At 38.2% G+C, this 25,429-nt stretch overlaps 2 protein-coding genes across 8 annotated transcripts in view; one reads left to right on the forward strand and one right to left on the reverse strand.

Moving 5' to 3' along the window:
• grid2ipb (glutamate receptor, ionotropic, delta 2 (Grid2) interacting protein, b) overlaps positions 1–4,960 on the forward strand; it is a 54,224-nt gene extending 49,264 nt beyond the window's left edge. For all 4 annotated transcript variants that reach the window (XM_088070281.1, XM_088070279.1, XM_088070280.1 and 1 more), the window contains 2 exons: positions 3,224–3,388; positions 3,602–4,960. In XM_088070281.1, coding sequence (XP_087926407.1) covers positions 3,224–3,388; positions 3,602–3,673 — 237 coding nt within the window. In that variant the 3' untranslated portion in view covers positions 3,674–4,960. The remainder of the gene's footprint in view (positions 1–3,223; positions 3,389–3,601) is intronic.
• Positions 4,961–6,307: 1,347 nt separating this feature from the next.
• Positions 6,308–25,429, reverse strand: part of arhgap17a (Rho GTPase activating protein 17a) — a 53,361-nt gene continuing 34,239 nt past the window's right edge. For 3 of the 4 annotated variants that reach the window (XM_042507508.2, XM_042507507.2, XM_042507510.2), the window contains 2 exons: positions 24,016–24,561; positions 6,308–8,091 (listed from right to left, as the gene is read on the reverse strand). In XM_042507508.2, the coding sequence (XP_042363442.2) occupies positions 7,949–8,091; positions 24,016–24,561 (689 nt within the window). In that variant the 3' untranslated portion in view covers positions 6,308–7,948. Of the gene's footprint in view, positions 8,092–23,911; positions 23,934–24,015; positions 24,562–25,429 lie in introns of all 4 variants that reach the window. The other variant, XM_042507509.2, reaches the window with a different exon arrangement.

Consider the following 25,429-nt stretch of genomic DNA (forward strand, 5'->3'; position numbering starts at 1 on the left):
AAGTCAGAATTTCTATAGTATGTCAAACAAAACTGCAGGAAAAAGTCATACTATAGTGTGTTGAAAATAACATAAAAACATCATAGTATAGTATGTCTTTCAAAATCACAAAAAAAGTCATACTATAGTATGTCACCCAAAATAGTATAAGAAAATAAAACTATAGTATGTCATCCAGAATAGCAATAAAATGTCATAGTATGGTCAGCTTTCACCTTCACCTTCTTCTCCGCTTATCCGGGGTCAGGTTGCGGGGGCAGCTGCCCAGACTTCCCTCTCCCTGGCCACTTCGGCCAGCTCTTCTCAGGGGATCCCGAGGTGCCCGGGCGAGCTGAGAGACATAGTCTCTCCAGCGTCTCCTGTGTCTCCCTCGTGGTCTCCTACCGGTGGGACGTGCTCTGAACACCTCACCAGGGAGGCGTTCAGGAGGCATTCTAATTAGATGCCCGAGCCACCTCATCTAGCTCTTCTCAAAGCGGAGGAGCAGTGGCTCTACTCTGAGCTCCTCCCAGGTGGTGGAGCTTCTCACCCTATCTCTAAGGGAGAACCCAGCCACCCTACGGAGGAGGCTAATTTCCATGATCTTGTTCTTTCGGTCACTACCCAAAATTCGTGACCATAGGTGAGGGTAGGAACGAAGGTTGACCGGTAAAGCAAGAGCTTTGCCTTTTGGCTCAGCTCCCTCTTCACCACGACAGATCGGTGCAGAGTCCGCATTACTGCAGATGCTGCACCGATCCACCTGTCGATCTGCCGCTACATCCTTCCCTCACTCCTGAACAAGACCCCCAGGTACTTAAACTCCTCCATTTGGGGCAGGAACTTCTCCCCAATCTGGAGAGGGCACTGTTTCCGGCTGAGAACCATGGTCTCGGATTTGGTGGTGCTGCTTCACAACCGGCTGCGAACCGATCCAGTGATAGCTGAAGGTCACAGCCTGATGAAGCCAACAGGACCATATCATCAGCAAAAAGCAGCGACCCATTCCTGAGGTCACCGAACAGGACCCCCTCAACACCCTGGCTGCACCTAGAAATTCTGTCCATAAAAGTTATGAACACAATCAGTGACAAAGGGCAGCCCTGGCGGAGTCCAACCCTCACTGGAAACGAGTCTGACTTACTGCTGGCAATGTGGACCAAGCTCTGGCACCGGTCGTACAGGGAGCAGACGGCCCGTATCAGGGGGTCCGATACCCTATTCTCCCACATGACTCCCCGAGGGACACAGTCGAATGCCTTCTCCAAGTCCACAAAGCACATGTGGACTGGTTAGGCAAACTTCCATGTTCCCTCAAAGACGGTGGGATTGAGGAGGTCTTCGAAGTATTCCTTCCACTAATCCACAACATCCCGAGTTGAGGTCAGCAGCGCACCGTCCCCACCATACACAGTGTTGACAGAGCACTGCTTCCCCCTCCTGAGACGCAGGATGGTGGACCAGAACCTCTTCAAAGCCATCCAGAAGTCTTTCTCCATGGCCTCACCGAACTCCTCCCACACCCGGATTTTTGCCCCAGCAACCCCCATAGCTGCACTCCGCTTGGCCTGCCGGTACCTGTCTGCTGCCTCCAGAGTCCCACAGGCCAAGAAGGCACGATAGGTCTCCTTCTTCAGCTTGACGGCATCCCTCCCCGCCAGTGTCCACCAAAGGATTAGGGTGTTGCCGCCACGTCAGGCACCGACCACCTTACGGCCACTGCACCAATCAGCTGCCTCAACAATGGAGGCACGGAACACGGCCCACTCGGACTCAATGTCTCCCACCTCCCTCTGGACATGGTCGAAGCTCTCCCGGAGTTGGGAGTTGAAGCTATATCTGATGGAAGACTCTGCCAGACGTTCACAGCAGACCCTCACAATGCGTTTGGGTCTGCCAGGTCTGACCGGCGTCCTCCCCCACCATCAGAGCCAACTCACCACCAGGTGGTGATTGGTTGACAGCTCCGCCCTTCTCTTTACCCGAGTGTCCAAGGCATGCAGCTGCAAGTCTGATGACATGACTACAAAGTCAATCATTGAACTGTGGCCTAGGGTGTCCTGGTGCCAAGTGCACATATGGACACCCTTATGCGTGAACATGATGCTCGTTCTGGACAATCTGTGGCAAGCACAGAAGTCCAATAAAAAAACACAGCTCGAGTTCAGATCGGGGGGCCATTCCTCCTGATGACACCCCTCCAGGACTCACTGTCGCTGCCAACGTGAGCCTTGAAGTCCCGCAGCAGAATGAGGGACACCCCAGAAGGATCACTCTCCAGCACTCCCTCTATAGACTCCTAGCCTACCCACTCATCCACTGGGGTAAACTCCCAACATACAGGCACTGAGCCGGGAGGCAATAAGTATTGCCACACCTACCCAGCGCCTCTCACCAGGGGAAACTCCAGAGTGGAAGAGAGTCTAACCCCTCGTGAGAAGACTGGTTCCAGAGTCCATGCTATTTGTCGAGGTGAGGTCGACTATATCTGGTCGGAATTTCTCAACCTTGCACACCAGCTCAGACTCCTTCCCCACCACAGAGGTGACATTCCACGTCCCCAGAGCTCGCTTCTGCAGCTGAGGATCGGAACGCCAAGGTCCCCGCCTTCGGCTGCCACCCAACTCACATCGCACCCGACCCCTTTGGCCCCTCCTTTGGGTGGTGAGTCCACGGGAAGGAGGTCCCACGTTGCCTCTTTGGGCTATGCCCGGCCGGGCCCCATGGGTAAAGGCCCGGCCATTGAGCCCCACCCTAAGGCCTGACTCCGGGGGGGGCCACGGTGACCCGCATCTGGGTGAGGGAAACTTTGAACCATTTATATTTTTCTTCATAAGGGGTCCTGTGAGCTACACTTTGTCTGGTCCCTCCCCTAGGACCTGTTTGCCATGGGTGACCCTACCAGGGGCATAAAGCCCCCGACAACTGCGCTCCTAGGATCATTGGGACACACAAACCCCTCCACCACGATAAGGTGGTAGCTCAGGAAGGGGCATAGTATGGTGTGTGGTCCAAAGTCACTCAATAAAAAATGCATAGTATAATATGTTGTTCAAAATTGTATAACAAAGTCACAATATAGAGTGTCATCCAAAACCCCATAAAAAATTCATAGAATAGTATGTCATAATATTGTCGTAGTATTGCATAAAAATGTCACGCTTTATCATCATATTATCCAAAATGGCAGGAAAAAAATCATTGAATCATGCTTTTTTTAAAACGTTACCTTTTGCTCTCCCAGAGCTTTTTGGAGAACAGCCACCCTGCGATCCAGTCTCTGGAGTCCTTGCAGACACGGGCCATGGAGGAGTTCTCAAAGGTGGCCTCCTTCTTTGGGGAGGACAGCAAGTCCACCAGCACCGAGTCCTTCTTCGGTATCTTTGCAGAGTTCATGTGCAAGTTTGAGGTGAGCTGGGATGAGTCTGACTTGTTGCTGACGGTGTTTGACAGAGTCACACCTGCAGAACAACAACGTGTTCAGCTGGCGTTCTTACACAGACCAGCCTGCAGCTATAACGTGTTCCAGCTGCAAAGTGCTGCTGTCTGTGGAAGAAGCTCCAATATTGAAAATATTAATAAATAAATTGAAATCACCTGAGATGATGTTTTTTTGTTGCAGAGAGCTCTCAGTGAGACCCAGTCTCCAGAAAACCCCAGAAGCCCCCGGCTGTCTTCCCCTCTGGCCTGGTAGGAGCGCCAAACACGGGCGGATGTCGGGCCACACCGACGGGCCGGTTGGCACCATTTTCACTCTGCTCTCTACAACCAAAGTGCCAAGATCAAACACAGACACTCGAACCAACAGGTACTGAGACCATGTCATCTATAGCAAGCAGGATCTAACAGCAGCTGTTGAGCGTCCCGTGTGCTGCGTTACTGTTTCTTCAGGTGCTGGGTGGAGCAGCAGGTGAACTCACTGCACACTGATGACATTATTTACATCTCTTTTTAATTCACATGACAGAGGAGGTAGATTAAAAGATACAGACAGATAGAGGAACTGTCCGTGTACATCTGTTTGCCCCGGTGCATCTCGATGCTGCATTAAAATGAGATGTAAGTGATCAAATATTAACAGATTACTTGCTATGTTTAATACATGACTATATAAAGTTTATATTTTCTATCAGATCATATTTGAAATTGTAAAGATTAAGCGCAGATGTAGACTGACAACAGTTTTCAAGGTAAGCGTGGTTTAGTGAGCATGTACAGAGCCAGGATCAGTTCATACAACTCGCAGCCTCCCATACAGCAGCATTTCATTCAGAAAAACTTGATGTGAGAGGTTTTTTTCATCCACCTAATGTGAATTAAGAGGGCATCTATTATTGGAAAATGATAAAACGATCTTTTCCCTCTCCTTTTAAAGGGAGCTAAAGTCAAAGTCATCCACATGGAGCGCTGGTTCACTTTTGTCACTTGCAGTACACCATTTATCACACTCCTAAATTTTCTTTAAGGATCAGTCAGTCATACTGTGGAAGCAAAACAATGCTTAAGAGATTTGGGTTTTTTTACATTGTTATGCCTAATTATGAATTTATTTAATTTTGATTCTTACTATTGAAATTAACGTTAAACTTATATAGGGCTGCATCTATCGATTAGCATTTTTCTTAAATGAATCTATCAAGTATTGTTTGATTAGTCAACTAATCTAACAACTAATATAACAATTAGTTTACTCAAAAATAAATCAGACTTTTCTTGTCAATATTTAAATAATTTATTAATTTATCTTCTCTTAAAAAAATGGTAACAACCGCACACAAGTGTTGCTTTTTTCATTTCAATGGTTTGAATTCCCGTCTTTGAAATATCCAATTGTAAGATCTTATATTTTCAAAAAGTTAATATCAATTTTTTGTCCCCATTCGTAAATTTAGATTTAGAAAATGTATGGAATTTTAATGGCTAATACTCATCTGGTTATTTTCAGATCTAAAGATCAAAGTTAAGTAAAAAAAATGAGGTTACTCAAAATAGATCTCCATAAATCTGGGATACAGAAATTCATGATGTTTAAAGAAAACATCACCATCAGCAAACGAGCCTCAAAGGAACTGATCAGACATGTCTTAGCCTAAATTCTTAGTCACAAGAAACGCTTCATGACATTTTTTTTTGTGAATTTGTGAATCTTAAAAAATAAAAGTATTAAAATTTGCTGAATGTTGAAAAAGGAAAATTCAAACCAAATAAATTGAAATAAACGGGTTGATTAATCAAAATTATGTGGTATTTCAAACTTATAAAAATTTAATCCGTGGTGGTCAATTTTACAATTACGTATCAAGTAAAAATGTAAGCTATTTTGCCTTCACCTTCCTTCCATAATTTTTGTAGCATAATCTGTTGCTTTGAGAAAAATCACATCAGTAACAAAGCGGCAACTTTGGCTTCAGCTCTCTTAACGTGTGTGAGTGAGGATGAAGACATGAGGTCACAGACTATCCAACTGGACTCAACCTTGAAATCTGTCTGATCGTGAACTGGGAGGCCTCTAAGCAACAGTTTATTTTCGGCCATTCAGCATCAGCGTGATTCCTCTGCCTGTGAGGTCTCGAGATGAATTCATTAAGACAGATTTATTTACAAAACATCCCTCAGTACACCTTTAACAGCGAGGCAACGCTGACTACATCAGCTCAGAAATCGTCTGTTTCCTGCAGCGCGTGGGCGGACGTCTTTCTGTCAGTGCAGAGAGACGAGAGGCAGCTTTACTGTGCAGAGAGGACTGCTGACAGTTCTGCACTTTGTCAAGTGTCTCTCGAATGTTGTGAATGCAGCTTGAACAAGTGGGCAGCTGCTGAGTGAATAATCGTCAAATGCACGAGGAAAAGTACTGTAAATGGTCATTTCCTGCTTTTGGTGATCTCATGACTCATCTACAGTACAGTGGACCTGTAGCTGTGTTGTATTTATGTCAATGAACTATTGTTGTACATTTACAGTTTTTGCTATGCACTGCTCGTTATTTTCATTTTGTATCGTGTGCTTGTTTGTCCCCCGAGTTTATTTTCTTATGTCAGGAAATGATTTCTTCTCTCTGCGCAGCTTTAGTACACGGGGTGAACTCATAAAAATGCAACCCTAGCTGCTGCCGGTGTAGTGACAGTGCTTCTCGTCTAAATTTTGTTGCATGTTGGTGCAGTTAAACGTGTTAAGATGTGCAGCTGGTAGCATTATTTCCCCTCTCTGGATATTTCTGTTTAAAATAAATACACTTCTGTTGATTTAGTTATTGGTTTCAAGTTTTGACCCTTTGTTTTTTGCTTTCAAATGCTTGAAAGTTGTTTGTACACAAAAATATAACCCACGATTTCAATAGTTTCTTCATATACTTTATTTTCTTTGGAAAGCGTTCATATTACATGTTTTTATTCCATATTTCAGCTCACCAGACGGCATACATACAAAACTATGGAGCTTAAAAATGCAGCATTTCTACTTTAATGGCGTTTGTTCGTCTTGCAGAGCGTGGAGATGGCGAGCGCTTTCGATGCACGGGGATAAGGCAGCGAGGTTCAGGAGCAGTGAGAGAGAGAGAGAGAGAGAGAGAGGAGGGGATTATGACGCTCGATTGTCTCTGAAAAACAAAATGTTTTCAGGGCAACTGCAGCATCCAAGACTTTCACCATTGGTACCATATCAGGTCAGTTCACTCTGCATCACATTGAGGCCAAAAAGCAAAAAAAAAGAAGCGAACACAGAAAATACAACAAAGCTTTTTTCCTTTTTTCTTTTTTGACCGGCCAAAATCTAACGCCACATCACTACTGAGGTTCACAGCGCTGCTTATCTCAGCTCAGTGGGAAAGACTGAAAAAAAATCCTCTAAAGGAAACCGCTCATCAAGTGCAACATCAGTTGTTTCTGCGTCTTTCTGTTCAGGCTGCGAAAAAAACGTCCGTTAACTACATTCACTCGCACGCAACCCCGCGGAAATCTGGAGAAGATAGATGGGAAAACAGAAAAATACGGACAGTGTTCAGGCCGCTGCTACTTCTGAACACATCAACCATTTAAATACACAAGACTTCTATTGCAGAGCGTCGAAACGTCCTTACGTCCCTGAAACAAACTCGTTGCCAAGACAGCTTCTTGGAAAATACTGTAGTACTCGGAGCCAAGTATATCCTCCATACAGTAAATATATAATGCTGCTTATTAACACGGTTCTACGAGGAACCCATAAGGCATGATTTACATTTAAAGACTGCATTAATTACGTCAAGCCACAGGGAATGTGTGTTTTTAAATCGGTAAATAAATACAGGAGTGAGAAAGAGAGGAAAAAAAAAGAAGGATGATACAAAAATCAAGTGTTTGAGACGACTGGAAACCTGCAGTCACCAGCTACACTTTAACAGTTTTGGTTTCTACCTTTCCCCCCTTCCCCCCTCTGTGTTGTAGAAATACCTTTTCTCAAAATCATGTTCTAAGGCCATTTTTCCATCATCATCAAAAAAAAAAAAAAAATCCCACACCAAATTCCAAACGCGCCTCGTAAGTCCATATTTTGGCGTTCCCTCGCTCTGTACCCATGCTTTGTATTGCTCGTTGTCTGACGGCGTTAACTGGTGAATCCTCCACTGTTTGATTGTCTGGAGCGCAGTTTAAAGAGAGAGATGGCATGGGTGTGTTCGCAGTGTATAGTCTCCACATGAGCACATCTAACGCCAGGATGGAGGTCAACAAAAAGGATGCTCAGTTAGTAAATAATGGCTTCAAACTGCTGAGAATTAAATGAATCATCACGTGTAACTGGTGAAATGAGCGATTCCCAAAGCATCAACACACAGTGTGGACCTCCATTATGGCTGCCAGATGGTGCTTGATGTCATTATTTAAAGTTGACGGCACAGGAGGGCTGCAGATATGGGCTGCAGACTATATGAGATTTGTGTATAATGAGAGGAGGTGTGTGGAGGGGTACTGGACCAGAGGGAGTCTTCTCCTCCTCATAGGACAGTGCTCTCAGTGTCTAGGTCACAGTCTTTGGGAGGAGGCAGGCAGGAGGACGAGGAGGCCGTTGCTGGCTGCTGGTCTACAGCGAGCTCAGGGACCAAAGCTCGAGTCAGCCCTTTGAAAGACAACACCGGATCTAAACAGAAAAAAAAAAGAAAATTATTATGAATGACATTTTTTTATGACATACTAAACAATGACGAAACAATGATTAAATTTTAATGCCATACTCTAAAATGATATTTTTTTATGTAATTTTTATGGCATACAACAATAATGTCTTCAAGGGAATGTTTATTTCATATCATACTGACTTTCATGAAATTTGAAAGCCATGCTGAAATTTAAAACCTTGTTTTGGATGCTATGCTATATTTTTTGTAAGAAATGCTTCACGATTGTTTTTTATGCTACTTTGTACTACATACTATACTGTGACCTTTTCATAATGAGGTGTGCGAAATGCTAAAGAACACATGCTACTGCTTTTTTTGTGCGATTTTAGACGACATACCATAGTATGACTTTTTATACGATTTTGAAATGACGATGAGATGATGACCACGTCATGGCATAGAATGTTGGAAAAACAGTCCAAAACACCATAATATTGCATGTCGAAAAAAAGTACCAAAGAAGCCATACTACAGAATGGCTAAAAATGTCAAAATGTCCAAAAAATTGCTTAAAACAGCTGAAAACAGTATAAAATAGCATGCCAAGACACGCCATGGCATAGAATGTTGCAAAAACAGCCCTAACCACCAAAGTATACCATGTTGAAAAAATGACCAAAAAAGCCATACTATAGCATTGCCAAAAATGTCAAAATTTGACATGTCCCAAAAACAGCTAAAAACAGTTGAAATCAGCATAAAATAGCATGCTGAGACACGCCATAGCATGCAATGTTGTAAAAAGTGGCCCAAAACAACAATATATAACATGTCGAAAAAATGACCAAAAAAGCCATACTATAGTTTTGCTAAAAATGCTGTATACTATGACATGACTCTCCGTGCTTTACTAATTGGGTTTCAGCTGTTTTTTGGATGTCAAATTTTGACCTTTTCGCCATACTATAGCCTTGCTTTTTTGGTCATTCTTTCACAGTGCTATTTTTTGGGTTTTGGGGCCAATTTTGGATGTTATTTTAACATGGTATAACATAACATGCCTCTACGTGCTATACTAAGTGGCTATCAGCTGTTTTTTGGACATGTCAAATTTTGACATTTTTGCCATACTATAGCCTTGCTATTTTGGTCATTTCTTCAACATGCTCTTTTTTGGGTTTTGGGGCCTGATTTTGGATGTTTTGAATTTAGCATGTCTAAAAAACAGCTGAAAACCACTTAGTATATCACATAGAGGCATGTTATAGTATACAGTGTTGAAAAAACATCCAAAAGTGGTTTCAAAACCAAAAAAATAGCATGTTGAAGAAATAACCAAAAAAGCAAGGCTATAGTATGGCAAAAATGTCAAAATTTGACACGTCCAAAAAACAGCTGATAGCCACTTAGCATAGCACATAGAGGTATGTTTTATTATACCATGTTAAAATAACATCCAAAATTGGCCCCAAAACCAACACAACAGCATCCTGAAAGAATGACCAAAAAAGCAAGGCTATAGTATGGCGAAAAAGTCAAAATTTGACACGTACAAAAAACAGCTGTAAAGCACTTAGTATTGCATGTAGAGCCATGTTAGAATATGCAGTGTTGAAAGAACATTCAAAATCAGGCCAAAAACATATACAATAGCATGTTAAAAAATGACCAAAAAAGCAAGGCTATAGTATGGCGAAAAAGTCCAAATTTGACATGTGCAAAAATCAGCTAGAAAACCACTTAGTATTGCACGTAGAGCCATGCTATAATATGCAGTGTTGAAAGAACATTCAAAAATGGCCCCCAAACATATAAAATACCATGTTGAAGAAATGACCAAAAAACCAAGGCTATAGTATGGCAAAAATGTCAAAATTTGACACATCCAAAAAACAGCTGTAAAGCACTTAGTATAGGACGTAGAGCCATGTTATAGTATACAGTGTTGAAAAAACATCCAAAATCAGGCCAAAAACATATACAATAGCGTGTTTAAAAAATGACAAAAAAAGCAAGGCTATAGTATGGCGAAAAAGTCCAAATTTGACATGTGCAAAAATCAGCTAGAAAACCACTTAGTATTGCACGTAGAGCCATGTTATAGTATACAGTGTTGAAAAAACATCCAAAATCAGGCCAAAAACATATACAATAGCGTGTTTAAAAAATGACAAAAAAAGCAAGGCTATAGTATGGCAAAAATGTCAAAATTTGACATGTCCAAAAAACAGCTGAAAACCACTTAGTATAGCACATAGAGGCATGTTATGGAATACAGTGTTGAAAAAACATCCAAAATTGGCACAAAACCAGATAAAATAGCATGTGTAAAAAAATGACTATTACGGCCCTGAGCCGTGAGCTCTAATCTCCTCCTCTTGCCATATGTGGATGAATGTATATGTGCGTGTGTATCTAACCATCAAATTGAGTTACAGCTGTCCCCAGAGAGCGTGTCCTTTCCCGGTGGCTGGTGATTGCTGCGACTGGTCAGTGTGGGGCTTCACCAATCCAGGAGGGAAGTTGGTTATAAAAGTCCGGTGTGCTCTACTGATGGTGGCAGACACCACCCGTACCTTGTCATTGTTGCTTGTGAATTGTGTAAATTGTAAGCAAACTCGATTCCTGTGCGTGTCCCAAATTTGGGCCAGGGTAAGACTAAAATGCTGATTTCGTACTGCACTCACCATAGGTTTTGTCATTGTTTAGTTTCACTAGGTTTAGGGGTGCTGGTCATTTGTCTTTATGTTTTTCACTAAGTCACCAGAGTAGTTAGTTAGGTTTTTTTAAAAGATATCTGAGTTATTTGGCACTATAATCTTGAGCTTAGATAGTCTGCTCCAGTTTTGCTTTAAGGAGTCCTCTTTTTGTGAGATTTATTTCATTGTTTTGACAGCACCTGCCAGCCCTTATCTGTTTTGTACTTCATATCCACGTTTCCTTTTTTTTAAATAAATACACCTTAATTCACAATACCCTCCAAGGATTTTGTGTGTGTTCCTTCCCTGTTCCCCATTGCGAACTGTGTTTGTATCAATGGCCAAAAAAGCAAGGGTATATTATAGTGAAAATGTCAAGATTTGACATGTTCAAAAAACAGCTGACAACCACTTAGTATTGCACGTAGAAGCATGTAATACTATACAGTGTTGAAAAAACATCCAAAATCTGCCCCAAAACATATAAAATAGCATGTTGAAAAAATGACCAAAAAAGCAAGGCTATAGTATGGCAAAAATGTCAAAATTTGGCATGTCTAAAAAACAGCTGAAAACCACTTAGTATATCACATAGAGGCATGTAATACTATACAGTGTTGAAAAAACGTTCAAAAGTGGTTTCAAAACCAAAAAAATAGCATGTTGAAGAAATGACCAAAAAAAGCAAGGCTATAGTATGGCGAAAAAGTCAAAATTTGGCATGTCTAAAAAACAGCTGAAAACCACTTAGTATAGCACGTAGAGGCATGTAATACTATACAGTGTTGAAAAAACATCCAAAATCAGGCCAAAAGCATATAAAATAGCATGTTGAAAAAATGACCAAAAAAGCAAGGCTATAGTATGGCAAAAATGTCAAAATTTGACATATCCAAAAAACAGCTGAAAAACACTTAGTATAGCACGTACAGCCATGTAATACTATACAGAGTTGAAAAAACATCCAAAATCAGGCCAAAAACATATAAAATAGCATGTTGTGAAAATGACCAAAAAAGCAAGGCTATAGTATGGCAAAAATGTCAAAATTTGGCATATCCAAAAAACAGCTGAAAACCACTTAGTATAGCACGTAGAGGCATGTTATAGTGTATAGTGTTGAAAAAACATCCAAAATCTGCCCCAAAACATATAAAATACCATGTTGAAAAAATAACCCAAAAAAGCAAGGCTATAGTATGGCAAAAATGTCAAAATTTGACATGTGCAAAAAACAGTTGAAAACCACTTAGTATTGCACGCAGAGCCATGTCATACTATACAGTGTTGAAAAAACATCCAAAATCAGGCCAAAAACATATAAAATAGCATGTTTCAAAAATGACCAAAAGAGCAAGGCTATAGTATGGCGAAAACGTCCAAATTTGACATGTCCAAAAAACAGTTGAAAACCACTTAGTATATCATGTAGAGGCATGTAATACTATACAGTGTTGAAAAAACATCCAAAATCAGGCCAAAAACATATAAAATAGCATGTTGTGAAAATGACCAAAAAAGCAAGGCTATAGTATGGCAAAAATGTCAAAATTTGACATGTGCAAAAAACAGCTGAAAACCACTTAGTATATCACATAGAGGCATGTTATACTATACAGTGTTGAAAAAACGTTCAAAAGTGGTTTCAAAACCAAAAAAATAGCATGTTGAAGAAATGACCAAAAAAAGCAAGGCTATAGTATGGCGAAAAAGTCCAAATTTGGCATGTCTAAAAAACAGCTGAAAACCACTTAGTATAGCACGCAGAGGCATGTCATACTATACAGTGTTGAAAAAACATCCAAAATCAGGACAAAAGCATATAAAATAGCATGTTGAAAAAATGACCAAAAAAAGCAAGGCTATAGTATGGCAAAAATGTCAAAATTTGACATATCCAAAAAACAGCTGAAAACCACTTAGTACTGCACATAGAGCCATGTTATAATATGCAGTGTTGAAAGAACATTCAAAAATGGCCCCAAAACCCATTAAAATGGCATGTTGAAAAAATGACCAAAAAAGCAAGGCTATAGTATGGCAAAAATGTCAAAATTTGACATGTCCAAAAAACAGTTGAAAACCACTTAGTATATCACATAGAGGCATGTTATACTATACAGTGTTGAAAAAACATCCAAAATCAGGCCAAAAACATATAAAATAGCATGTTGAAAAAATGACCAAAAAAGCAAGGCTATAGTATGGCGAAAATGTCAAAATTTGACATATCCAAAAAACAGTTGAAAACCACTTAGTATATCACATAGAGGCATGTTATAGTATACAATGTTGAAAAAACGTTCAAAAGTGGTTTCAAAACCAAAACAATAGCATGTTGAAGAAATGACCAAAAAAAGCAAGGCTATAGTATGGCAAAAATGTCAAAATTTGACATATCCAAAAAACAGCTGAAAAACACTTAGTATAGCACGTACAGCCATGTAATACTATACAGAGTTGAAAAAACATCCAAAATCAGGCCAAAAGCATATAAAATAGCATGTTGTGAAAATGACCAAAACAGCAAGGCTATAGTATGGCAAAAATGTCAAAATTTGACATGTGCAAAAAACAGCTGAAAACCACTTAGTACTGCACGTAGAGCCATGTTATAATATGCAGTGTTGAAAGAACATTCAAAAATGGCCCCAAAACCCATTAAAATGGCATGTTGAAAAAATGACCAAAAAAGCAAGGCTATAGTATGGCGAAAAAGTCAAAATTTGACATGTCTAAAAAACAGCTGAAAACCACTTAGTATAGCACGCAGAGGCATGTCATACTATACAGTGTTGAAAAAACATCCAAAATCAGGCCAAAAACATATAAAATAGCATGTTTCAAAAATGACCAAAAAAGCAAGGCTATAGTATGGCAAAAATGTCAAAATTTGACATATCCAAAAAACAGCTGAAAACCACTTAGTACTGCACGTAGAGCCATGTTATAATATGCAGTGTTGAAAAAACGTTCAAAAGTGGTTTCAAAACCAAAAAAATAGCATGTTGAAGAAATGACCAAAAAAAGCAAGGCTATAGTATGGCGAAAAAGTCAAAATTTGGCATGTCTAAAAAACAGCTGAAAACCACTTAGTATATCATGTAGAGGCATGTAATACTATACAGTGTTGAAAAAACATCCAAAATCAGGCCAAAAGCATATAAAATAGCATGTTGAAAAAATGACCAAAAAAGCAAGGCTATAGTATGGCAAAAATGTCAAAATTTGACATGTGCAAAAAACAGCTGAAAACCACTTAGTATATCACATAGAGGCATGTTATACTATACAGTGTTGAAAAAACGTTCAAAAGTGGTTTCAAAACCAAAAAAATAGCATGTTGAAGAAATGACCAAAAAAAGCAAGGCTATAGTATGGCGAAAAAGTCAAAATTTGGCATGTCTAAAAAACAGCTGAAAACCACTTAGTATAGCACGCAGAGGCATGTCATACTATACAGTGTTGAAAAAACATCCAAAATCAGGCCAAAAACATATAAAATAGCATGTTTCAAAAATGACCAAAAAAGCAAGGCTATAGTATGGCAAAAATGTCAAAATTTGACATATCCAAAAAACAGCTGAAAACCACTTAGTACTGCACGTAGAGCCATGTTATAATATGCAGTGTTGAAAAAACGTTCAAAAGTGGTTTCAAAACCAAAAAAATAGCATGTTGAAGAAATGACCAAAAAAAGCAAGGCTATAGTATGGCGAAAAAGTCAAAATTTGGCATGTCTAAAAAACAGCTGAAAACCACTTAGTATAGCACGCAGAGGCATGTCATACTATACAGTGTTGAAAAAACATCCAAAATCAGGCCAAAAACATATAAAATAGCATGTTTCAAAAATGACCAAAAAAGCAAGGCTATAGTATGGCAAAAATGTCAAAATTTGACATGTGCAAAAAACAGCTGAAAACCACTTAGTACTGCACGTAGAGCCATGTTATAATATGCAGTGTTGAAAGAACATTCAAAAATGGCCCCAAAACCCATTAAAATGGCATGTTGAAAAAATGACCAAAAAAGCAAGGCTATAGTATGGCGAAAATGTCAAAATTTGGCATATCCAAAAAACAGCTGAAAACCACTTAGTATAGCACGTAGAGGCATGTCATACTATACAGTGTTGAAAAAACATCCAAAATCAGGCCAAAAGCATATAAAATAGCATGTTTCAAAAATGACCAAAAAAGCAAGGCTATAGTATGGCAAAAATGTCAAAATTTGACATGTGCAAAAAACAGCTGAAAACCACTTAGTATATCACATAGAGGCATGTTATACTATACAGTGTTGAAAAAACGTTCAAAAGTGGTTTCAAAACCAAAACAATAGCATGTTGAAGAAATGACCAAAAAAAGCAAGGCTATAGTATGGCGAAAAAGTCCAAATTTGGCATGTCTAAAAAACAGCTGAAAACCACTTAGTATAGCACGTAGAGGCATGTCATACTATACAGTGTTGAAAAAACATCCAAAATCAGGCCAAAAACATATAAAATAGCATGTTTCAAAAATGACCAAAAAAGCAAGGCTATAGTATGGCGAAAATGTCAAAATTTGACATATCCAAAAAACAGCTGAAAACCACTTAGTACTGCACGTAGAGCCATGTTATAATATGCAGTGTTGAAAGAACATTCAAAAATGGCCCCAAAACCCATTAAAATGGCATGTTGAAAAAATGACCAAAAAAGCAAGGCTATAGTATGGCAAAAATGTCAAAATTTGACATGTCCAAAAGACAGTTGAAAACCACTTAGTATATCACATAGAGGCATGTTATACTATACAGTGTTGAAAAAACATCCAAAATCAGGCCAAAAGCATATAAAATAGCATGTTGAAAAAATGACCAAAAAAGCAAGGCTATAGTATGGCGAAAATGTCAAAATTTGACATGTCCAAAAAACAGTTGAAAACCACTTAGTATATCACATAGAGGCATGTTATAGTATACAATGTTGAAAAAACGTTCAAAAGTGGTTTCAAAACCAAAACAATAGCATGTTGAAGAAATGACCAAAAAAAAGCAAGGCTATAGTATGGCGAAAAAGTCCAAATTTGGCATGTCTAAAAAACAGCTGAAAACCACTTAGTATGGCACGTAGAGGCATGTAATACTATACAGTGTTGAAAAAACATCCAAAATCAGGCCAAAAGCATATAAAATAGCATGTTGAAAAAATGACCAAAAAAGCAAGGCTATAGTATGGCAAAAATGTCAAAATTTGACATGTGCAAAAAACAGCTGAAAACCACTTAGTACTGCACGTAGAGCCATGTTATAATATGCAGTGTTGAAAGAACATTCAAAAATGGCCCCAAAACCCATTAAAATGGCATGTTGAAAAAATGACCAAAAAAGCAAGGCTATAGTATGGCAAAAATGTCAAAATTTGACATGTCCAAAAGACAGTTGAAAACCACTTAGTATATCACATAGAGGCATGTTATACTATACAGTGTTGAAAAAACGTTCAAAAGTGGTTTCAAAACCAAAAAAATAGCATGTTGAAGAAATGACCAAAAAAAGCAAGGCTATAGTATGGCGAAAAAGTCCAAATTTGGCATGTCTAAAAAACAGCTGAAAACCACTTAGTATAGCACGTAGAGGCATGTCATACTATACAGTGTTGAAAAAACATCCAAAATCAGGCCAAAAACATATAAAATAGCATGTTTCAAAAATGACCAAAAAGCAAGGCTATAGTATGGCGAAAATGTCAAAATTTGACATGTCCAAAAAACAGCTGAAAACCACTTAGTACTGCATGTAGAGCCATGTTATAATATGCAGTGTTGAAAGAACATTCAAAAATGGCCCCAAAACCCATAAAATAGCATGTTGAAAAAACATCCAAAATCAGGCCAAAAACATAGAAAATAACATGTTGTGAAAATGACCAAAAAAGCAAGGCTATAGTATGGCAAAAATGTCAAAATTTGACATGTCCAAAAAACAGCTGAAAACCACTTAGTATAGCACGTAGAGCCATGTTATAGTGTATAGTGTTGAAAAAACATCCAAAATCAGGCCAAAAACATATAAAATAACATGTTGTGAAAATGATCAAAAAAGCAAGGCTATAGTATGGCAAAAATGTCAAAATTTGACATGTCCAAAAAACAGCTGAAAACCACTTAGTATATCACATACAGGCATGTTATAGTATACAATGTTGAAAAAACGTTCAAAAGTGGTTTCAAAACCAAAACAATAGCATGTTGAAGAAATGACCAAAAAAGTAAGGCTATAGTATGGCAAAAATGTCAAAATTTGACATGTGCAAAAAACAGCTGAAAACCACTTAGTACTGCACGTAGAGCCATGTTATAATATGCAGTGTTGAAACAACATTCAAAAATGGCCCCAAAACCCATAAAATAGCATGTTTCAAAAATGACCAAAAAAGCAAGGCTATAGTATGGCGAAAATGTCAAAATTTGACATATCCAAAAAACAGCTGAAAACCACTTAGTATAGCACGTAGAGCCATGTTATAGTGTATAGTGTTGAAAAAACATCCGAAATCAGGCCAAAAACATATAAAATAACATGTTGTGAAAATGACCAAAAAAGCAAGGCTATAGTATGGCAAAAATGTCAAAATTTGACATGTCCAAAAAACAGTTGAAAACCACTTAGTATATCACATAGAGGCATGTAATACTATACAGTGTTGAAAAAACGTTCAAAAGTGGTTTCAAAACCAAAAAAATAGCATGTTGAAGAAATGACCAAAAAAAGCAAGGCTATAGTATGGTGAAAAAGTCCAAATTTGGCATGTCTAAAAAACAGCTGAAAACCACTTAGTATAGCACGTAGAGGCATGTAATACTATACAGTGTTGAAAAAAAATCCAAAATCAGGCCAAAAGCATATAAAATAGCATGTTGAAAAAATGACCAAAAAAGCAAGGCTATAGTATGGCAAAAATGTCAAAATTTGACATATCCAAAAAACAGCTGAAAAACACTTAGTATAGCACGTACAGCCATGTAATACTATACAGAGTTGAAAAAACATCCAAAATCAGGCCAAAAACATATAAAATAGCATGTTGTGAAAATGACCAAAAAAGCAAGGCTATAGTATGGCAAAAATGTCAAAATTTGGCATATCCAAAAAACAGCTGAAAACCACTTAGTATAGCACGTAGAGGCATGTTATAGTGTATAGTGTTGAAAAAACATCCAAAATCTGCCCCAAAACATATAAAATACCATGTTGAAAAAATAACCCAAAAAAGCAAGGCTATAGTATGGCAAAAATGTCAAAATTTGACATGTGCAAAAAACAGCTGAAAACCACTTAGTATTGCACGCAGAGCCATGTCATACTATACAGTGTTGAAAAAAACATCCAAAATCAGGCCAAAAACATATAAAATAGCATGTTTCAAAAATGACCAAAAAAGCAAGGCTATAGTATGGCGAAAACGTCAAAATTTGACATGTCCAAAAAACAGTTGAAACCACTTAGTATAGCACGTAGAGCCATGTAATACTATACAGTGTTGAAAAAACATCCAAAATCAGGCCAAAAACATATAAAATAGCATGTTTCAAAAATGACCAAAAGAGCAAGGCTATCGTATGGCGAAAACGTCAAAATTTGACATGTCCAAAAAACAGTTGAAAACCACTTAGTATATCACATACAGGCATGTTATAGTATACAATGTTGAAAAAACGTTCAAAAGTGGTTTCAAAACCAAAACAATAGCATGTTGAAGAAATGACCAAAAAAAGCAAGGCTATAGTATGGCAAAAATGTCAAAATTTGACATGTGCAAAAAACAGCTGTAAACCACTTAGTATTGCACGCAGAGCCATGTCATACTATACAGTGTTGAAAAAAACATCCAAAATCAGGCCAAAAACATATAAAATAGCATGTTGAAAAAATGACCAAAAAAGCAAGGCTATAGTATGGCGAAAAGGTCAAAATTTGACATATCCAAAAAACAGCTGAAAACCAATTAGTATAGCACGCAGAGGCAAGTTATAGTATACAGCGTTGAAAAAACATCCAAAATCGGGCCAAAAGCATATATAATAGTATGTTGTAAAAATGACCAAAAAAGCAAGGCTATAGTATGGCAAAAATGTCAAAATTTGACATGTCCAAAAAACAGTTGAAAACCACTTAGTATATCACATAGAGGCATGTTATACTATACAGTGTTGAAAAAACGTTCAAAAGTGGTTTCAAAACCAAAAAAATAGCATGTTGAAGAAATGACCAAAAACAGCAAGGCTATAGTATGGCAAAAATGTCAAAATTTGGCATGTCTAAAAAACAGCTGAAAACCACTTAGTATATCACATAGAGGCATGTAATACTATACAGTGTTGAAAAAACATCCAAAATCGGGCCAAAAGCATATATAATAGTATGTTGTAAAAATGACCAAAAAAGCAAGGCTATAGTATGGCGAAAATGTCAAAATTTGGCATATCCAAAAAACAGCTGAAAACCACTTAGTATAGCACGTAGAGGCATGTTATAGTATACAGTGTTGAAAAAACATCCAAAATCTGCCCCAAAACATATAAAATAGCATGTTGAAGAAATGACCGAAAAAGCAAGGCTATAGTATGGCGAAAATGTCAAAATTTGACATGTCCAAAAAACAGCTGAAAACCACTTAGTATTGCACGCAGAGCCATGTCATACTATACAGTGTTGAAAAAAACATCCAAAATCAGGCCAAAAACATATAAAATAGCATGTTGTGAAAATGACCAAAACAGCAATGTGATATGGCAAAAATGTCAAAATTTGACATGTGCAAAAAACAGCTGAAAACCACTTAGTATATCACATACAGGCATGTTATAGTATACAATGTTGAAAAAACGTTCAAAAGTGGTTTCAAAACCAAAACAATAGCATGTTGAAGAAATGACCAAAAAAAGCAAGGCTATAGTATGGCAAAAATGTCAAAATTTGACATGTGCAAAAAACAGCTGTAAACCACTTAGTATTGCACGCAGAGCCATGTCATACTATACAGTGTTGAAAAAAACATCCAAAATCAGGCCAAAAACATATAAAATAGCATGTTGAAAAAATGACCAAAAAAGCAAGGCTATAGTATGGCAAAAATGTCAAAATTTGACATATCCAAAAAACAGCTGAAAAACACTTAGTATAGCACGTACAGCCATGTAATACTATACAGTGTTGAAAAAACATCCAAAATCGGGCCAAAAGCATATATAATAGTATGTTGTAAAAATGACCAAAAAAGCAAGGCTATAGTATGGCAAAAATGTCAAAATTTGACATGTCCAAAAAACAGTTGAAAACCACTTAGTATATCACATAGAGGCATGTTATACTATACAGTGTTGAAAAAACGTTCAAAAGTGGTTTCAAAACCAAAAAAATAGCATGTTGAAGAAATGACCAAAAACAGCAAGGCTATAGTATGGCGAAAAAGTCCAAATTTGGCATGTCTAAAAAACAGCTGAAAACCACTTAGTATAGCACGTACAGCCATGTAATACTATACAGAGTTGAAAAAACATCCAAAATCAGGCCAAAAGCATATATAATAGTATGTTGTAAAAATGACCAAAACAGCAAGGCTATAGTATGGCGAAAATGTCAAAATTTGGCATATCCAAAAAACAGCTGAAAACCACTTAGTATAGCACGTAGAGGCATGTTATAGTGTATAGTGTTGAAAAAACATCCAAAATCTGCCCCAAAACATATAAAATACCATGTTGAAAAAATAACCCAAAAAAGCAAGGCTATAGTATGGCAAAAATGTCAAAATTTGACATGTGCAAAAAACAGCTGAAAACCACTTAGTATTGCACGCAGAGCCATGTCATACTATACAGTGTTGAAAAAAACATCCAAAATCAGGCCAAAAACATATAAAATAGCATGTTTCAAAAATGACCAAAAAGCAAGGCTATAGTATGGCGAAAATGTCAAAATTTGACATGTCCAAAACATGTTTGAAAACCACTTAGTATATCACATAGAGGCATGTTATAGTATACAGTGTTGAAACAACATTCAAAAATGGCCCCAAAACCCATAAAATAGCATGTTGAAAAAATGACCAAAAAAGCAAGGCTATAGTATGGCAAAAATGTCAAAATTTGACATGTCCAAAAAACAGTTGAAAACCACTTAGTATATCACATAGAGGCATGTTATACTATACAGTGTTGAAAAAACTTTCAAAAGTGGTTTCAAAACCAAAACAATAGCATGTTGAAGAAATGACCAAAAAAAGCAAGGCTATAGTATGGCAAAAATGTCAAAATTTGACATGTGCAAAAACAGCTGAAAACCACTTAGTATTGCACGCAGAGCCATGTCATACTATACAGTGTTGAAAAAAACATCCAAAATCAGGCCAAAAACATATAAAATAGCATGTTTCAAAAATGACCAAAAAAGCAAGGCTATAGTATGGCAAAAATATCAAAATTTGACATGTCCAAAAAACAGTTGAAAACCATTTAGTATATCACATATAGTATACAGTGTTGAAAAAACATTCAAAAGTGGTTTCAAAACCAAAAAAATAGCATGTTGAAGAAATGACCAAAAAAAGCCAGGCTATTGTATGGCGAAAAAGTCAAAATTATACATGTGCAAAAAACAGCTGACAACCACTTAGTATATCACGTAGAGGCATGTTATAGTATACAGTGTTGAAAAAAAGTTCAAAAGTGGTTTCAAAACCAAAAAAATAGCATGTTGAAGAAATGACCAAAAAAAGCAAGGCTATAGTATGGCAAAAATGTCAAAATTTGACATATCCAAAAAACAGCTGAAAACCACTTAGTATAGCACGTAGAGCCTTGTTATAGTGTACAGTGTTGAAAGAACATCCAAAATCAGGCCAAAAACATATAAAATAGCATGTTTCAAAAATGACCAAAAAAGCAAGGCTATAGTATGGCAAAAATGTCAAAATTTGGCATGTCCAAAAAACAGCTGAAAACCACTTAGTACTGCACGTAGAGCCATGTTATAATATGCAGTGTTGAAAGAACATTCAAAAATGGCCCCAAAACCCATAAAATAGCATGTTTCAAAAATGACCAAAAAAGCAAGGCTATAGTATGGCGAAAAAGTCAAAATTTGGCATGTCCAAATAACAGCTGAAAACCACCTAGTATAGCATTTAGAGACATGTTATAGTGTACAGTGTCGAAAAAACATCGCAAAATCAGCCCCAAAACATATAAAATAGCATGTTGAAAAAATTACAAAAAAGCAAGGCTATAGTATGGCAAAAATAAAAAAAAACAGGTCCAAAAAACAGCTGAAAACCAGTTAGTACAGCAGGTAAAGGCATTTTATAATATATAATGCTGAAAAAAACATCCCAAAATGGCCCCAAAACATACAAAAAAGCATGACCAAAAAAATGACCAAGAAAGCAAGGCTATAGTATGGGGAACATGTCAAAATTTGACATGTCCCAAAAACAGCTAAAAACAGCTGCAAAAAAACGCATAAAATAACATGCTGAGACACGCCATAGCATAGATTATTGCAAAAAAGGGCCATAAACACCATAATATAGCATGTTGAAAAAATGACCAAAGTATGTATTATTGCCAAAAATGTCAAAATATGACATGTCCCAAAAACAACTAAAAACCACATAGTATAGCATGTCGACATGTCATAGTATAGAATGACGAAACAACACCCAATATAGCATGTCGAAAAATCCCAAAATAAAACACTTCCAAAAAAACAGCTGAAATCAGAATGGTCTACCACCTGGATAAATAGAGTTGTATGTTGTCTTGCTTTACTATGACTTTTTAATGCCATTTTGGAAGACATGCTACTCAATGACTTTTTTGTGGAATTTTGGATGACATGTTATTGTGTGACTTTTCTATGCCAATCATCAAAAAAGCCATACTATAAGATGTCATAAAAAAATTCCCACAAAAACTCATAGCATAGTATGTCGCAACAAAGTCATGTCATAGTATAGTACACATCAGGAAGACAGAAAAAAAAATGCAAAAAAATTTCAAATCTAAAAAAAGAAAAAATACAAGGTAAAAATCTATGAGAAAAAATGATTTCAGCAAATGTTTGTGTTGTTAAGAAACGGTTATAACGTTGTCATGCTATTTACATAAACACCTTAGACGGCCCACATCATGCCAACGCATAATCACAAACATGTGCTGCTTCATCCTGGAGTATGAAGCCATCCAGTGCAGCTGTGTAATATTTTCCACGGCTCAAACAGCAGCAGGGGCCCAGCAGTGAAACAGCAGTGTGAACATTTGAACAGCAGGTGGCGATGTTTGGCCACAGAGCAGCAAGCAGTGAAGAAGTTGATGGAAAATGTAGAACTGTAGAGAACCCCACCTGTGTACAATTCAATACACTGTTTGACTAAAGAGCACAGACTCTGAATGTTGGATACAAGCTGATTGTAATTTCTGAATACGTTCTGGCAGGACAATACGAGAGCGTGCATGTCAGCATCTCACATGCTTAAAACAGAATCATCACAACACCTACACTGACGAACAGGATAAAAATTCCCAGAACAAAAACAGAATTCCCCCGTTGACAGTCAAGGAACTGAAAATGACTACTGACTGTAAATTCAGATCCACATGTGAAACCAGGGTTTGGCCTCAGTTTCACACTGTGACTGATGGTATCACTTTTCAGTGACTGTGAAGATGAGTGACTCGTGATACGATACATAGCCCTGATGGAAGACATGTCCTCTTACATATGCCAGTCTTTTATTATCACTCAACAAAATTGCAATTTTTTTTGTATTTGACATGAAGTTCTCTTATAAAGGTGCGGTCGAAACTACTCCTGGTCAGAATTCCTTCATTAATTATTGTTTAGGGGGGAGCTGTATTATTGGCAGGGATCTATGCCTTTCCAAAATAAACAGACCATGAGCTTAAAAGCGAAGAGCTTTTAAGAAACAGGTCTGTCACTAAAGAGTCATACAGCTCTATGACACACAGCGTGACAGTCGTGCATCAGGGCTCTTAACGACATGACACCGATAGCAGAAGCAGGCAGAACTAAATGACTGTGGTGGTGAGAAGTATGAAACAAAAAGTGCTGCCAGTGAAAATTAACAACAAACCTCTCACAGGTGCCTCTTTAACCTGCGGAGGTATCACAGCGCTGTTAGACAGAGAGCACATTCAGCAGAAAAGTTTAGACAATCTAACTTGATCAGAAACTCACCCATCATCTTGTACGTGGAGGCACAGATCCCATTGGTGTCACTGGTCAGCGTGGTGGGCTGCGGCGGAGGTGGGACGCTGGGTCTGTTCCGGGGTTTGGGGACGGGTCGCGGACGGGGAAGGGAGCCCGACTGATAGGGAGACGGGGACGGAGGAGCTACGTCCTGGGTGGTGGTGGTGGTGGTGGTGGTGGAGGGTGGAGGGGTGTCCGGAGGAGTCGGGGTGTCTGGAGGTGAGGGGTCCGTGCTCTGCTGGTCCCCACTGAGGGACGTGGGCTGCATCGGAGGGCTGGCCTGTGACGGAGGCTCTGGAGGCGGATGGCTGGGCGCCTGGATCGGCGGCTGGTTGCTGGAGTGGCGTCTGGGTGTGGCACATGGCTGTGAGGTGGGAGAGGTGGGTGAGGCGGGTGAGTGGCTGGACAGGGGTCTGGGAGTGGGACTGAGGGACTGGGAGGAGCCAGAAGAGGAGGCGTGGTTTACTGAGTTACAGGGCTGGCTGGGTGGAGGGTTCATCGGCTTGGGAGGGGCTGGAGCCTGCTTCTTGGTACCTGAAATATAAGGGTGAATCTTGTGATTACTGGTAGAAAAGACTAACAGATATACTTTCTTATAGTATAAAAGCTACACATATCTGTGAATGTCAACAAATGCAAAAGATGTGTTCCTTTGCATACAAGACTCCTGATTTAAAAATAACACCAGAAATATGAATAAAAAGTCAAAAAGGATACAGTTGAACACTTTTTTAAATTTAAATTTAAATTTTTAAATTAATAATAAATATGTTTTTAAAAATTAATAAATGAATTTCATTAATTACATTATAAAACATTTAAATAATTAATCAATAAATAAATTAAAGCCAAGAATGAAAGGTGAGGAAAGACAAAAAAAAGGGTGTTAAAGCCCTAGTTTTACATTTTCGGCAATACACTTTTTTTCCCAAAGTTTGATGAGAAGATTGACTCCACTCTCATGTCTGTGCAGAAAATATGAAGCTACCATCTGAAGCTGTTAGCTTAGCATTAGGACTAAAAACATGGTGAGATATGGTGAAAACTAGCCCGTCCAGCCACCTAGCTTTATCCCCATTGCACAAAAATAATAAACCTACCAGCAGCTCTACAGCTTAATTGTTTATTCCAGACATAAACGTTGTAATTCACCGTTGTGACAAACTATTAACCACATATCAAACTATTTTCAAACTATATGAAGAGATAAAAATTCAAAAATGTGTCTCAATAAATGGTAGAATAAACAATGTCATGGCAAACTTGACTTCAGTCTGAACTTCAGAATCACACCACAAGAGTTCATAAGGTCGTATGAGTTCATAAATGTAGGCTGAGGCTATACAATAGCAGCGCCTTGTAATGGATCAGAAAGGCATAAGAATCATCTCTCTGTTTAAAA

The sequence above is a fragment of the Plectropomus leopardus genome, chromosome 19 (genome assembly GCF_026936395.1).
Source record: "Plectropomus leopardus strain MGB_pleo_1.0 chromosome 19, ASM2693639v1, whole genome shotgun sequence".
NCBI classification, from domain to species: domain Eukaryota; kingdom Metazoa; phylum Chordata; class Actinopteri; order Perciformes; family Serranidae; genus Plectropomus; species Plectropomus leopardus.